This window comes from Labeo rohita, chromosome 1 (genome assembly GCF_022985175.1).
Source record: "Labeo rohita strain BAU-BD-2019 chromosome 1, IGBB_LRoh.1.0, whole genome shotgun sequence".
NCBI classification, from domain to species: Eukaryota; Metazoa; Chordata; class Actinopteri; order Cypriniformes; family Cyprinidae; genus Labeo; species Labeo rohita.
Genome location: NC_066869.1, coordinates 25,932,477 through 25,948,460, shown reverse-complemented (window position 1 = coordinate 25,948,460; position 15,984 = coordinate 25,932,477). Strand labels below are relative to the sequence as shown.

Below are 15,984 nucleotides of genomic sequence, written 5' to 3'. Positions count from 1 at the left end.
ACATTGTCAACCATAACCATGTAGACCACTTTGGAGTAGATGTAACAGTTACATCACTTGCAGCTGTGCGCATTGTGGTGGCAGAAAAACACTGGTAACAAGTGGAGGTAAAAGGGTAAAATCCATGGAGTATGTGAAAAAATGTGTTGTTGTGCCTTTGAATGTAAGAATCAGAATGCAAATAATTTTTATAGAAAACTGTCATCAAAGACGGCATTTGAAATTAAACGCAGACGATAAACAGATGGACTTTGGATAAAACCGGCTACTTTTTTCTCACAAATGCAAGTTTATGTCTCCTAGTTCAGACTTTATAACTTGATTTAACTCAACAATAGCAAGTTTGTCAATTCTGAGAAAAAAAAAAAGCCAGAAGTGTGGGCTATAAACTCATGATTCTGAGCCGAGGGCGAAAAAGAGAATGACGAGTTGATTTTTCTTATTAGAATTGTGAGATATAATCTCGGAATTGTGAGAATAAAGTGAGAATTTTGTAATACAGACTCAAATTTACCTTTTTTATTCTTTTATTCCATGGCTTCCTTAGACTTCTACTTGAAAACTGTAATTTTCTGCTACCAGATAAGCTCCGCCTAACAAAAACGTCATCACTCTTTGCAAACACCGAAATTATTCTACATGTATATACACTACCATTTAAAAGTTTGGGGTTTGTAAGATTTTTTGATTTTTAAGAAGTTTGTGAAAGTCTCTAATGCTCACCAAGGCTGCATTTATTTGTACAGTACAAATACTTTAATACTGTGAAATATTATCACAATTTAAATTCCTGTGAAATGAATATTATTGTGACAGCAAAGCTGCCATTCCTGCAGTCTTCAGTGTCACGTTCAAAAATCTTTCTAATATTACAGATTTGCTGCTGAAGAAATGTTTCTTATTATTATCAATGGCGCTTTTTGTGAAAACCATGAAACATTTTATTTTAATATTATTTAATACAGAACAACATTTGTATGAAATAGAAACTTTAACACTTTATTTAAAACCTTTATATTTAATGCATTAGAAATGTAGTTTTAATGCATTAATTATGCCTTGTAATGCACCATATAATGCATTGTATAATCTTATGAATAATTGTAACTACGGTTATAATACATTATTAATACATAAATACTAGTTGTTACAACTTTAAAAATTGTAACACATTAAAACACATGGAAAACAAACCTACAAATATTATAATGCATTTTAAAATTAGGTTACAGTTATTTCTGAAATGATGTAATGCATTACAGTGTACATCATGAATACCTTTATAATGTATTATACATAAAGGCTTTAAGTACAGTGTTACCAAAACATTTTAAATGTACAGTAGTTACTGTGACTTTTAATCAGTTTAATGCATCCTTGCTGAACAAATCTATTAAAAGGAGAAGTTCACTTCCAGAGCAAGCACTTTTTACTCACCCCCTTGTCATCCAAGATGTTCATGTATTTCTTTCTTCAGTCGTAAAGAAATGTTTTTTTGAGGAAAGCATTTTTCTCCATATAGTGGACTTCAATGGTGCCCACGAGTTTGAACTTCCAAAATACAGTTTAAATGCAGCTTCAAAGGGCTCTAAACGATCCTAGCCGAGGAAGAAGGGTCTTATCTAGCAAAATGATTGGTTATTTTCTCAAAAAAATTGACAATTTATATACTTTGGTAACCTCAAATGCTCATCTTGTCTATCTCTGCATGAACTCTGTGTATTCTGCTCAAGACAGTTAGGGTATGTCGAAAAACTCCCATCTCATTTTCTCCTCCACCGCTGCAGGAGTACCGACCCCATGTTTACAAAGTGAACGCGCAAGGAAGGTCAAACCTTTACAAAAAAAGGTAAAACAGCGATGTAGGACAATGACCTCTCTTGAACCGGAATACACAGAGTTTGCGCAAAACTAGACAAGATGAGCATTTGAGGTTAAAAAATATATAAATTGTCAATTTTTTTTAGAAAATAACTGATCGTTTTGCTAGATATGACCCTTCTTTCTCGGCTGGGATCGATTATAGCCCTTTGAAGCTGCATTTAAACTGAATCCATTGAAGTCCACCTATGGAGAACATTCCTGAAATGTTTTCCTCAAAAAACATAATTTCTTTACGAGTGAAGAAAGAACATGAACATCTTAGATGACAAGGGGGTGAGTAAATTATCCGTACATTTTTTTTTTCTCGAAGTGAACTACTTCTTTAATTTCTTTCAAAAAAAAAGCTTTTGAACTTTAATGTAACCTACCTGATATCAAATAATTAAATGTAGTATATTTGGTGAGCTTTAAGTGCAACATCGTTACGTTTGGTACAGTTAACACACAAAAGCTTCATATAAATATTGGTGTGTCCAAGCTGTTTACAAGTGGGGCGAGTATTCTTACAAATTGACGCACATTGTGTGTACACAGTTTGGTAGATTGCATAAGCAAATTATCCTTTATACTGAATCTTAAAGTTTTAGCAGAGCAAATATTTAAATGATTACTTTCACGTTTACTTTTTATGGACATCTGTATGACTTTCTACTTGAAAATGTGTCTTTTATTACATAGGGATTTATTATATGACATGAAGATTGATTATATACACTACCAGTCAAAAGTTTTTGAACAGTAAGATTTTTAATGTTTTTTAGAGAAGTCTCTTCTGCTCACCAAGCCTGCATTTATTTGATATAAAAATACAGCAAAAGCAGTAATATTGTGAAATATTTTTACTATTTAAAATAACTGCTTTCTATTTGAATATATTTTAAAATGTAATTTATTCAAAGAGTGATCAAAGAGTTATAGAAGTTATTAATTATAGAAATTAATACTTTTATTAAGCAAGGATGCTTTATTTGATCATAAGTGCTGATAAAGACATTTATAATGTTACAAAATATTTTTATTTCAGATAAATGCTGTTTTTCTGAACTTTCTATTCATCAAAGAAACCTGACAAAAATTCTACTCAGCTGTTTTCAACAATAATAATAATAATAATTATAAATGTTTTTGAACGGCAAATCAGCATATTAGAATGATTTCTGAAGGACTGGTGTATGTGACTGAAGTAATGATGCTAAAAAATCAGCTTTGAAATCACAGGAATAAATTACATTTAAAAATATATTCAAATAGAAAACAGTTATTTTAAATAGTACAAATATTTTTTATACTTTTACTGTACTTTGGATCAAATAAATGCAGGATTGGTGAGCAGAAGAGACTTCTTTTAAAAAAACATTAAAAATCTTACTGTTCAAAAACTTTTGACTGGTAGTGTGAACTTGAGAATGTCTATCCCAGAAGATGAGTTGTCATTTATTAATTTCCTTAACTCCTCTCTTTCTCTCTCATACAGATGCTGGCATTCTTTCAGACTGTATTTACTTTCTATCATCAGGGATATGAGTTGGCCAAAGACTTTGACCATTATAAAAAGGCCCTTCAAATCAATATTCAAAACGTAAGTAATAATGGTTTTGACTTTAATACAGAACTTTGGATTTATTTTTTTATTTCTGTAATCTGTATTCCATTTGGTTTCAACACTTTCATTGTATATATCCAACAAATATCATTCTTCATGATTCTCCAAGATTAATTAGTCTTCACTCAGCTTCTTTTGGTTAGCTCTGTTGGCTTGCAGAGTGACATGGAAAGAGAGGTACTGAGACAGGATACAGCAGCATTTTGAAAGGGCCAAGGCTTCCAAAGGAAACTTAAAGGCCTTTGTTTGCATTGACCTTCCATTGTTTAACTTCTAAGCCGGACATTTGTGAGCCGACTTCCCTCCCCTGTCCTATTTGATTGGACCACGTCACGGTCCTCATTGATGTTTGTTTTTAATCAGTTATAAATCAAGTGTGATGGTCAGGGTCAGAGTTCTGAGGATGTATAGCTTGAAAACATGGTTCTTAGATTAGCGTGATTAAGCACGATGATGGGATCTGGGAAGTTACTCACTGTGTAATAAGCCATCTCAGTGAATTCCCAGGTACCAGGCTCTCACAGCATCTGTAAAAGTTAGTTGTTGATTTTACTATGATATGTTTGTGCCTCTGCTTTCAGACAAGAAGTCGTTTTGAGGGCACACGCTCTGAGGTGTACGAGTTAATGAAGAGAATCAAAGAGTCGCCACAGGAATACAGACAGACCAGCCCCATCAGCAGTGAAGGCTATCTTTACGTACAGGAGAAACGTATGCAACACAAATTTAATTAGTAACACTGAGGTGCCTGTTATCTTTTACTGACTGTCATGTGCTCCGTTGGTTGCATGGCTGATAGTTATTGCTATTTCCACAGGACCTCCTCCTTTCGGATCCAGTTGGGTGAAACGCTATTGCACGTTTGTTAAAGAACAGAAAATTCTACACATGAAGACATTTGACCAGAGATCAGGCGGGAAGCTGGTAAATCATCAGCACACTTGACACATTAGTCATGATAATCACATGGCCCATAATATATAAATGTATAGCTGATCTGCTGTTCACAAAATGTTCTGTATCCATTCAGGGTGAGACAGAATCTGTTACAATCAAGTCTTGTGTCCGCAAAACCACAGACACTCTTGACAGGAGGTTCTGCCTAGACATAGAGATCACAGATCGGTATGTTGGTCATGCGACCCCAGTTGTGATGGTAACTGTGAATAAATTTAATAATGCATTTGTGATTCACAAGAAATCAGGTAATTTAATTAAAGATTATTAGAACATTACACAAAAAATAATTTTCCGGCCTTTCAAAAATTTCGTATGAATTACTCATTTTTCTATATTATTACCAAATCTTAGACTTAAGTCCACTTCCAAAAGATTCACATATAATGTACTCACCCCCTCGTCATCCAACATGTTTGTCTTTCTTTCTTCAGTCGTAAAGAAATTATGTTTTTTGAGGAAAACATTTCAGCGGTTTTCTCCACATAATGGACTGCTATGGTGCCCTGTTTTTTAGTTTCCAAAATGCAGTTTAAATGCGGCTTCATACGATCCCAAATGCAATTGTAAATGATCCCAGAAACAATTGGTTATTTTCATTAAAAAAAAACCAAAACAAATTTTAAATACTTTTTAAATCTCAAACACTCGTCTTGCCTTGCTCTGCGTAGTCTGGCTCAAGACAGTTAGGGTATGTCGAAAAACTCCAATCATCTTTTCTCCCTCAACTTCAAAAATCATTTCGCATTTCGGAATCATCCTGCATCGGTGCAGAGGTACTGACACAGTCTTTGCAAAGTGAACATGCAAAGAAGATCAAACACCCTTAACAAAAAAGGTAAAACAGCGATATAGGGTGATTTTGAGGTTGAGGGAGAAAATGAGATGGGAGTTTTTTGACATACCCTAACTGTCATGAACCGGAAAAAAACAGTCCAGGCAGAGTAAGACAAGACGAGCGTTTGACATTAAAAAGTCGATAAATTGTATTATTTTAATGAAAATAACCGATCTTTTCGCTACATAAGACCCTTCTTTCTCGGCTGGGATCGTTTACAACTGCATTTTGGATCGTTTGAAGCCGCATTTAAACTGCATTTTGGAAATTCAAACTCGGGGCACCATATCAGTCCAATATATGGAGAAAAATGCTGAAATGTTTTCCTCAAAAAGCATAATTTCTTTACGACTGAAGAAAGAAAGACATAAACATCTTGGATGACAAGGGGGTGAGTACATTATATGTCAATCTTTGTTTTGGAAGTGGACTTCTCCTTTAATACTTTTAGGGGACATAAGCTCAGATCAATGAGGCCTACAGTTAGTCAGTCAGTCAAAAGAAATACGAAATCTGTGCTAATTGAAAGAAAATAAGTCGATAATGAAAAAGACGGAATTCAATATTTGGTAATAATATAGTGCATATCAGGGTCAGAAATTAAGGGCTTGTTGCAAAAAATGGCACCAAAATGAACAAAAATGCACCATAAATTCAAGACAAAGGGGCAAAAAAATCCCTGTACACAGTTAAACAGCGTATTACATTTGTCGCGATTAAAATGAAATGTGAAAATGAATGAAAAGTGTCAGTTCACGTAATTACATTTAGATTTGCTCACACTGCATCAGATTGCTTTTTACGTGCTGTTTTGTGCACCGTTGAGCCCTGACAACCAAAGTGTTACTGTTGAACAAAGGGATGCATTGGCCAATCAAAGGCGCTTAGATTAGTCAATGCTGAAAATGCCAGAACTGTTAATGAATGAATACACTTGCGAATTCCTAATCATAAACAACACAGTGCAGATATATATAATAAAAGATTCATTTTGTAGCTTGAATGATTATAACAGGAGTTTTTGCATAACTTGCGTTAGACTTGGTTAACATCATGGACTGACATGTTTGTCTATAAAGCCAGAATGTGACGTTCCCAAAATGAAATAAAAACATTTTATATTGTTATTAATAATCATTACAATATAAAGAGCACTAATCTACAATAATGATTTTTGTCATAATATTTCAGCCTTATGAGCTCCTTTTTTTACTAGTATAATTTAGATACAATTTCAAACAATCTATTGTTATTGACAACACTTTAAAATATTGATTGGGTAAATTTAAGTAATTGGCATGACAAACGTGATTTTTATAATAATAAAGTGATTATAAAAATTGCCATCACAAATAAATGCCCCTGAAAATCAATTCCAGTTTCCATTGCCACTTAATGGAAAGGTTCATTTCTGATTCTGGTGTGTATAGTGGGGAAAAATCCCAGAGTACAATAATTATAATTTTTTTTTTGTGCAAAGTCAGTAGGTTTTTGTCCAGTATTATAACATTAGCTAGCATTTTCATGAAAATCCTCTGTGATCAAAGTGACCAGAATACAATATGATGGTTAAAAAAAGTCATGTTTTAGCAACTTACTCTGACTCGCCTGTAAACTGGTACTATTTTGCTTAAAAATAGGAAGCACATCGCACATAATTACTCCTTTATGATTGTTATGATTTAAGAATTTAACTTACGGTGATAATAAACAAGAATGGAAAAACATTTGAACTGTAAATCCCTCTGAAACTACTGGGTTTAACATTTAACATTAACAAATGAGATTCATTAGCACTGCGTCTTGTACGTCAGAGGATAAGGGAAATCAAAATATTTTGATCATCCAGGATACACTAAGGGCCCTCGTTAATCAAAGCCAAAGCTAACCTGGGCAGAGTTTATGAGGAACGATAATTATGTTCATCATGAGGCTGCTTAGTGGAATCTTTGCAATGGCACATCAGCACATCAGAATGTTTCCAAATTAGGAGGTGAATCAATCTCAATGTGAATGTGCCCTTGACTTCCATAATCTAATGTAATTTCGACTAAAACATTAGAAAATATAGGCTGGGATGTAATTCTGTTACATGCATGTATACATATACATGTGTAAAATACTCTTCTAATTCTTTTATTAACTCGTACACCTCAAAATATGTGCCCTTAAAATGACACTGTCTAATGTAGAGGCATAACCTAAAAAAAAAAAATGGAAAGACTGTTATTACATGTTGATAAAACAATTACGGAGATGTTCATAAACAAATCATGCACAATAAGACCAGTAATCTACAATAAAGTAAATGAGTTGAGTTTTGATTTCATATGTAGCAGCAGGGTAAGTTTGTGCCGTTGTTTGTTTTTTTAGACCGAGCACAGTGCTGACGGTCCAAGCACTCTCAGATGATGACCACAGATTCTGGATGCATGCGATGGGAGGAAAGGAGCTGGTGCGTCAATCCCTCACTTCAGCTTTCAAAAGCTACACTGCTATTCAAAAGTCTGGGATTTGTAAGATTTTCAGTGTTTTAAAGAAGTCTTTTCTGCTCATTGAGGCTGTTTATTTGATTAAAAATACAGAAAAAACTGTAATATTGTGAAATATTATTGCAATTTAAAATGGTGGTTTTCTATTTTAATATATTTAAAAATAGATTTTATTCCTGTGTTGCAAAGCTGAATTTTCAGCATCATTTCTTCTGTCTTCAAAGTCACACGATTTATCAATGTTGCAGCATTAAAAAGGACAGCATTTATTTCAAATAGAAATATTTTCTAACAATATACACTACCATTTAAAAGTTTGGGATCAGTAAATGTTTATTCTTTCTTTTTTTGAAAGAACTTAATACTTTTATTCAACAAGAATGTGTTAAATTAATAAAAAGCGATAGCAAAGACTTATATTGTTAGAAAACATTTATATTTTTGAATAAATGCTGTTCAATATTCATCAAAGAATCCTGAAAAAAAAAAATATATCACAGGTTCCAAAACAAAATTTGGCAGCACTGTTGCCAACATTGATAATTCTAATAATGAATCAGCATATTAGAATGATTGCTGAAGGATCATGTGACACTGAAGACTGGAGTAATGATGCTGAAAATTCAGCATTACAGGAATAAGTTATATTTTAAAGTATATTAAATTATTTGGGTTTTTTCTGTATTTTTGATCAAATAAATGCAGCCTTGATGAGCATAAAAGACTTCTTTAAAAAAAAAACATTGCAAGTCTTACTGATTCCAAACTTTTGAATGGCAGTGTATATTCAATAAGAACAATTCTCTGATTCTCAGTTGAATAGCCTGAATAGCTTTTGGAAAGATAACTTTTAATACATCTAATACAGTGTTTTTTTGTTTTGTTTGTTTTTAAGAAGAAGAAGAAATTAATTATTTTATTCAATAAGCATTAAAAACAATAAAAAGTGAAAACTATTACATTGTTTCAAAAATCGAATTAAAAAACTATTTCAAATAAATGCTATTCTTTTGAACTTTTTTTGTTCATTAAACATTTATACAATTATTATTATTGTTGTTATTGTTATTATTATTATTATTATTATTATTATTATTAATTCATTCATTCATTCATTTATTTATAACTAAGCACCAAAGCAGCATATAAGAATGATGGAGGATATTGTGGCACTGAAGACTGGAGTAATATCTACTGAAAATTCAGCTTTGGCTTGACGGAAGTAAATTACACTATATAGAACATATTTATTTTAAATTGTAATAATATTTCACAGTATCACTTTGTTTTGATGAGCATAAGAGACTTAAAGAAAAAAAAACCTTACAGACTTCAAACTTTTGAACAGTAGTGTATACTTCAAAGCGTTTAATGGTCGTTGATAGCGTCTTGTTTGGTACATAAATTCTGTACTGTTTGGTGTAGTGTGTTTTATGCTGGTCTGGTTTGTGTTTTCTGATGTTTATCTCTCACACACAGATGCAGTATCTCAACCGGACACATTCACGAGAAAGAGGAAGTGAGTGATCGCAACTTAATATCAGATCTTAGAGTTTGCCTGTTGTTGTGCTTATGCACAAAAATATTATTTGTTTGTTTGTATTTATTTATAACTTAAATCATGATTGTGTATTTTCACAGTTGATGCCCAGTTGGATGACGTGGGAATAAGCTTTGTGAAAAATTCAATAAATGCCATTGAAACCAGAGGTAACTTTCAGTGTAAAATATGCAAAAAAGGAATGCAAAATACATCATGCAGGATTTACATTGTCTGTCAGAAAATAAAGTCGCCCATCTGCTCAACCGTCAAAGTTCATATAGTGTAGTAACACATTCTAAACACTAGAGGGCAGAATAATCTAGCAGAATAATCTAACAACCTGTTGTGCTTTGTTCCGAGTAACACATGAGAAGCTTAATGTGCTCGTGTTTAGTTTCCCACATCAGCTGGGATGTGAACAGAGTCCCTAACTGCTATTACTAAACATGTTTTTATTTTCACAGGTATTAATGATCAAGGTCTATACAGAGTTGTCGGCGTCAGTTCAAAAGTACAGAAGCTCCTATGTTTAATGATTGGTAAGTTGTACCTTATTTGATTGCTCTGTAATTGTTCCTCAGATTTAGGTCATTTACTTTGAAGCCATATAATTTTATCTAGAGCCAGTGTCCTGTTGAGTCTCATTGGCATTCAGACATTCATCTTGTCTGGTGTCTGTCTGTACGTCCCTTTGTCCTGTCCTTTAGGTGACACCTGACTCCATTACTGCAGGCAGGCAATCAGATTTCCGGACACTCACTCTCTCTCTCTCTGTCTCTCTCACTCTCTCTCACTTTTTCTTGATCCTATTTCGCCTCTGCCGAAAACCCAACACACGTTGATCACCATCTCTTGCTTAATTATCATCCTGTCCCATACTCAGCTTTCTTTCTTTTTCTTTCTTTCTTGTCTCTCTTTCGCTCTCCTGCAGTCGTAGCATGAGCTGGTATCTCTCTGCTCTGAATGCTAAACGCTGTGTCGAGTCGGCAGGCTGCCTGAGCCCCTGCTGCTACATGAACTCAGCCACTCTAGAGTCTAATAGCCATTAACACTCTATACGGATCCACTGTCCTCATCTGAGAACAGCCTGAGCCCTTGTAGTTGGCTCATGAACTTAAAACCTGCCAAATATCCTGAGCACAACCAACTATCCATCTCGTTTTCAAATTCGGAGCACTCATTCACAAGCTCTGCATGAGTTGGATTATATCCAGACATTCTCTTTATTAAGTCTATACAGTTATTACGTAAAGAATTGTGTGAGTAAACCTTTATATCATAATGATCCAAACTAAATTCCATACATTAATATCTTAATATCCACACGAGTCAGTGCCACAGTGATGTAATCGTAGTGCTAAATGAAATGTCTGTATGCCAATTGCTATATTTGTTTTCTTGACAGACTTTTTCTCACTGAAGTGACTCAGGAGAATGAGCATACATTATGTTGTGTTTAGATGTCAGTAGAATGCAAATTGAGTGTTAAGATGAAACCACAGAGTGCTAATAAGATGTCTGAATTGGAGCTGTACAACACTTGAGGACCTGTTGTGCTCACAGGGACATTGGTTGAAGATTCAGGTAGCTGTCATGTCATTTTAATAAAGCAATAAGCCATGAGAGGACATGCGATTGCTAGCATTCATCATTCACTTATTAACAACATTTGCAGAACATAGTTAGGATTATAATAATGTCTAATTTAAGCAAAATAATCACAATTAAATAAGCCATTATATAATGTGTAACATTAAACTTTGCATTTATTAAAAGTGGCTTGGCAGTAGCATGAATATAGAATATAACGTTAGCCAAAGGAAGTTAAAGGAGAAGTTCACTTCCATAACAAAAATTTACAGATAATTTACTCACCCCCTCGGCATCCGAGATGTTTGTGTCTTTCTTTCTTCAGTCGATAAGAAATTGTTTCTTGAGAAAACATTCCAGAATTTTTCCATATAGTGGACTTCAATGGTGCCCCCAAGTTTGAACTTCCAAATGTAGTTTAAATTCAGCTTTAAATGGCTCTAAACGATCCTAGCGAAACGATTGGTAATTTTCGAAACCAACTGACAGTTTATATACTTTTTAACCTCAAATGCTCGTCTTGTCTCGTCTCTGCGATGCGCATGCGTAGTCTGTGTAATCCGGGTCATTACAATTAGGGTGTGTTGAAAAACTCCCGTCTCGTTTTCTTCTTCAAAGTCAATATCGTCCTACATCACTGTTTTACTTCCTTTTTTTTCTAAAGGGCGTTTGATCTTCTTTGCATGTTCACTTTGTAAACACTGGGTCGGTAACACTGCAACGATGTAGTACACTTTTGAAGTTGGGGAAGAAAACGAGATGAGTTTTTGACATACCCTCACTCTCTTGACCATATTGAACCGGACTTAGACAAGACAAGCGTTTGAGGTTAAAAGGTATATAAATTGTCCGTTTGTTTAAAAAATGACCAATCCTTTTGCTAGATAAGACCCTTCTTCCTCAGCTGGGATCATTTAGAGCCATTTGAAGCTGCATTTTGGAAGTTCAAACTTGGGAGCAGCATTGAAGCCCACTAGATGGAGATAATTCCTGCATTTTTTTTTCTCTCAAACATAATTTCTTATCGACTGAAGAAAGAAACACACGGATATCTTGGATGACAAGGGAGTGAGTAAATTATCTGTACATTTTTGTGTTCTGGAAGTGAACTTCTCCTTTAAAGGAAAAGTCCACTTTCGGAACAACTTACAAATAATTTACTTACCCATCCAAGATGTTCATGTCTTTCTGTCTTCAGTCGTGAAGAAATTATGTTTTTTGAGGAAAGCATTTCAGGATTTTTCTCCATATAATGGACTTTACATTTTGAACTTCCAAAATGTAGTTTAAATACAGATTCAAAAGGGCTCTAAATGATCCCAGACGAGGAAGAAGGGTTTTATCTAGCGAAACAATCAGCCATTTTTTTCGGGAAATAAAAATGTGTATACTTTTTAAGCACAAAAGCTTGTGTAGCACTAGCTCTGGGACGCGCATACTTTTTTTTTTTTTTTTTTTTTTTTTTTTAAGGAAAAGTATTAGCATAGCCTCAGGAACTTGGGGAGAACATAAAAATAATGCTGCTGGTTTGTTTTCAGTTTTTAACACGTTGAACAGTCATATTAATGACATAAATGTATACTTCTTTACCTAAAATTGCTAATTAAGATAAGTACTGTTTTTAACTCTCAATTCATAAAAGAAAGTTTCCCAAAAATATTGCACGAGATGAGCATATTAGAATGATTTCTAATTAATCATGTGACACTGAAGACTGGAGTAATGATGCTGAAAATTTAGTTTTGCCATCGCAGGAATAAATTACATTTTTAAATATATTCAACTAGGTAACAGTTGTTTTAAATTGCAATAGTTCATTGTATTGCTGTTTTTACTGTATTTTTGATCAAACAATGGCAGTCTTCTGCAAAACTTCTATGGAAAAAAAAAAAAGGATAGTTCACAAAAAAAGAAAATTAATTACTCACCCTCATGTCGTTCCAAACCCGTAAGACCTTTGTTCATCTTCAAAACCCAAATTAAGATATTTTAGATAAAATCCGAGAGCTTTCTGACCCTGCATAGACAGCAATGCAATTGACACTTTTAGCTCAGACAGGACATCATTTCTCTCGTGAACGCGTGCCGAAGACTGGCATGGAAGAGGAGAAATTGTTAAATATAAACATTGTTTTTGTTTTCTTTGCACACAAAAAGTGATCTAACAGCTTCATAAAATTAAGGTTGAACCACTGTTGTCACATGGACTGTTTTATCGATGTCCTTACTACCTTTCTGGGCCTTGAACGTGGTAGTTGCATTGCTGTCTATGCAGGTTCAGAAAACTCTCGGATTTTATCAAAAATATCTTAATAAATAGTGGCGTCCCATCGTCATCACAGACATGTTGGCCAGGGAGTTAATGCAGGTTGGAGCAGGCTGAATTCAGCAACGTGGCTGAATACCATTGAACTTGAGAAATATTTCATGCCTTTGCAAATAACACAAAAAGATTCAAGCTGTTTTGAGTTGGAATGAATTGACTTAAATGACTAACATTTTGTACATATGTGACCTTAGACTTTTCTTATTGTCTGCTGTGTTATATAAAAACACACTTAGACATTACCATGGTAACAGCTAGCCAGACATAGAGGTGACTGTCAGTGCTTCAAAAGTGTCAAAGCAAAGAGTTACAAACTCAAAGCAGACTGTATTGCACATTACACATTTGCATACTCTTTGTCCATCCTCCTATGAGGAAACTACTACAGATCCATAAACCCATATAACATGAACGTAAGGACAAGAAATGAAAATGCGTCCCCACACCTTTTTACCCATCTTGCTTTTTTTTTCTTGCTTGTCTTTCTCATCAGGCTTGATCTATACTGAGAATCCTAATCAGGTCCCTAATAAGGCAACAATATAATTGACTTAGAAAAGTTTTTCAATGAGTTTATCATTTGTTTCTGCAACTTTTAAATGTGTTTTGTGCTTAGTTTTTACTGTACCATTTTTCTGTTGTCCCAGACATTTCAAAATGCACTACCGTTTAACAGTTTGGAGTCAGTAAGATTAAATATCTATGGAAGCCCATTTCCGCCACTGAATAAAAAAAAATAAAAAAAAATAATTAAATAAATAAAAGAATAAAAAAAGATAATTGTGACTTTTTAATCTCACAATTCTGACTTTTTTTTCCTCAGAAATGCATGATACAAACTCGCAATTCTGACTTTTTTTTCTCTGAATTGTATAAGATATAATTTGTAAGATATAAACTCGTAATTTCGTGTTATAAAGTCAGAATTGCAAGACATAAAGTCACAATTCTGATTTTTGGTCTTAATTGAGCGTTTGTATCTCGCAATTCTGACTTTTTTTTCTGAGAATTGTGAGATATAAACTTGCAATTGTGTTATAAAGTCAGAATTGCCAATTATTAATTCGCAGTTCTAAGAAAAAAGGTCACAATTGTAAGATTGTAAACTTGCAATTCTGAGTTTGCAAAAAAAAAAGATAGAGTTGTGGGTTTATATTTTGCAATTCTGATTTTATAACTCGCAATTGCGAGATGATATCACGCAATTCTGAGAAAAAAAGTAGGTAACACCTTAGAATAGGGAACACTTATACACTTAACTATGACTTTCCCCTTAATAAATTCCTAATTTGCTGCTTAGTAAAAGTTAGTAGGGTAGTTGTTAAGTTTAGGTATTGGGTAGGATTAGGGATATAGAATAAGGTTATATAGAATAAGGCATTAATATGTGCTTAATTAGTAGTAATAAATGGCTTATATTCTAGTAATAATCATGCTAATAAGCAACTAGTTAAGAAACCATAAAATAAAGTGTTACCAAAAAGTCATAATTGTGAGATTTGAACTTGCAACTGCAAGAAAAAAGTAAAAATTGTGAGATAAGTTGCAATTACCTTTTTTTTTTTTTTTTTTTCAGTGGTGGAAACGGGCTTCCATACATATACATATATTCAAATAGAAAAGTACATTTTAAGTTTAACACTTGATCAAATAAAGCCTCATTCAGCATAAAAGACTTCTTTGAACACGTAGAAAACGTTTTTTTAGAAAAAAAATAAATAAATAAAAGTAACGACTTTTTAAACATTTAAGGCAGTGAATCTGAACAAAATAATCGTTAATCGTTTCTAAAATTAATGTTTTTTTTGTTTTTTTTTGTGACAGACATACAATTATGGCATTTGTGGCATACCAAAACTGTAGTTTTTGCAATAGTTTTTAAAGATTTGAACTTCAATTCTTTGTTTTGTGATTTATAGATGAGAAGAGCAGTGAAATAGATTTAGCAGCCAGTGAGGACTGGGATGTCAAAACCATCACCAGTGCTTTAAAACTTTACCTGAGGTAAGTTAAACTTTCTGCATTTGTTTTCTTCTTGCAGATAATAAACAGCATAGTTTGTGTTTCTGTTTGTGTTTCTGTTTGTGTGTGTGTGTGTACCTGGTATTCCCTGCATTATGAGTCCCCACAAGTATAGTAATACCAGTAAATTTTTATCTTGTGAGGCCTTTTTTTTCGTCCTCATAAGGAAACAAGCTTATAAATCATACTGTTTTAAAAAATTTAAATAACAAAGTGTTGTCTGAGGGGTAGGTATAGGGTAAGGGGATAGAAAATACAGTTTGTACAGTAGGAAAAAACAGTATAACTACGGAATGTCCCCATAAAAATAGAAACCTGTGTGTGTGTGTGAGAAAGAGAGGGAGAGGGAGAGAATGTATGTAAATGTTCCTTTCACTAAATGTATTGATTGTAATTTAACAGAATTCATCATGCCCATTCATCATTAACCCATTTGCGTGTTTCAAAAGAATCTTCAGTGTGTAGCTTAAATTCGTATGTGAACACACTCATAAAGAAACTTACACTTCATTTCCGAATTGAATTGAATTGAATGTCAAATAAAAGTATCAAGGATAAATGAGTTTATGTGAGCTATGTCAGAGTTTTTTAATGATTTGTCAGATTCACAGTGGGACATTCCTTTCAGTGACAAAATATAATTGTATGCTGTTTTATTCAACATTTAATTAATATTGCTTTTAATTAATTTCGGTAATTGATGTGTCGCAATAGAATAGCACAAGGCAG

The 15,984-nt window shown here is 33.5% G+C and overlaps 1 protein-coding gene across 2 annotated transcripts in view; it reads left to right on the top strand.

Annotated features, from left to right (window-relative positions):
- arhgap10 (Rho GTPase activating protein 10) overlaps nucleotides 1–15,984 on the top strand; it is a 79,929-nt gene that overhangs the window by 31,859 nt on the left and 32,086 nt on the right. For both annotated transcript variants that reach the window (XM_051117322.1, XM_051117332.1), the window contains exons 7-15: nucleotides 3,359–3,463; nucleotides 4,069–4,198; nucleotides 4,305–4,411; nucleotides 4,518–4,612; nucleotides 7,656–7,737; nucleotides 9,254–9,293; nucleotides 9,416–9,484; nucleotides 9,782–9,856; nucleotides 15,153–15,237. In XM_051117322.1, coding sequence (XP_050973279.1) covers nucleotides 3,359–3,463; nucleotides 4,069–4,198; nucleotides 4,305–4,411; nucleotides 4,518–4,612; nucleotides 7,656–7,737; nucleotides 9,254–9,293; nucleotides 9,416–9,484; nucleotides 9,782–9,856; nucleotides 15,153–15,237 — 788 coding nt within the window. The remainder of the gene's footprint in view (nucleotides 1–3,358; nucleotides 3,464–4,068; nucleotides 4,199–4,304; nucleotides 4,412–4,517; nucleotides 4,613–7,655; nucleotides 7,738–9,253; nucleotides 9,294–9,415; nucleotides 9,485–9,781; nucleotides 9,857–15,152; nucleotides 15,238–15,984) is intronic.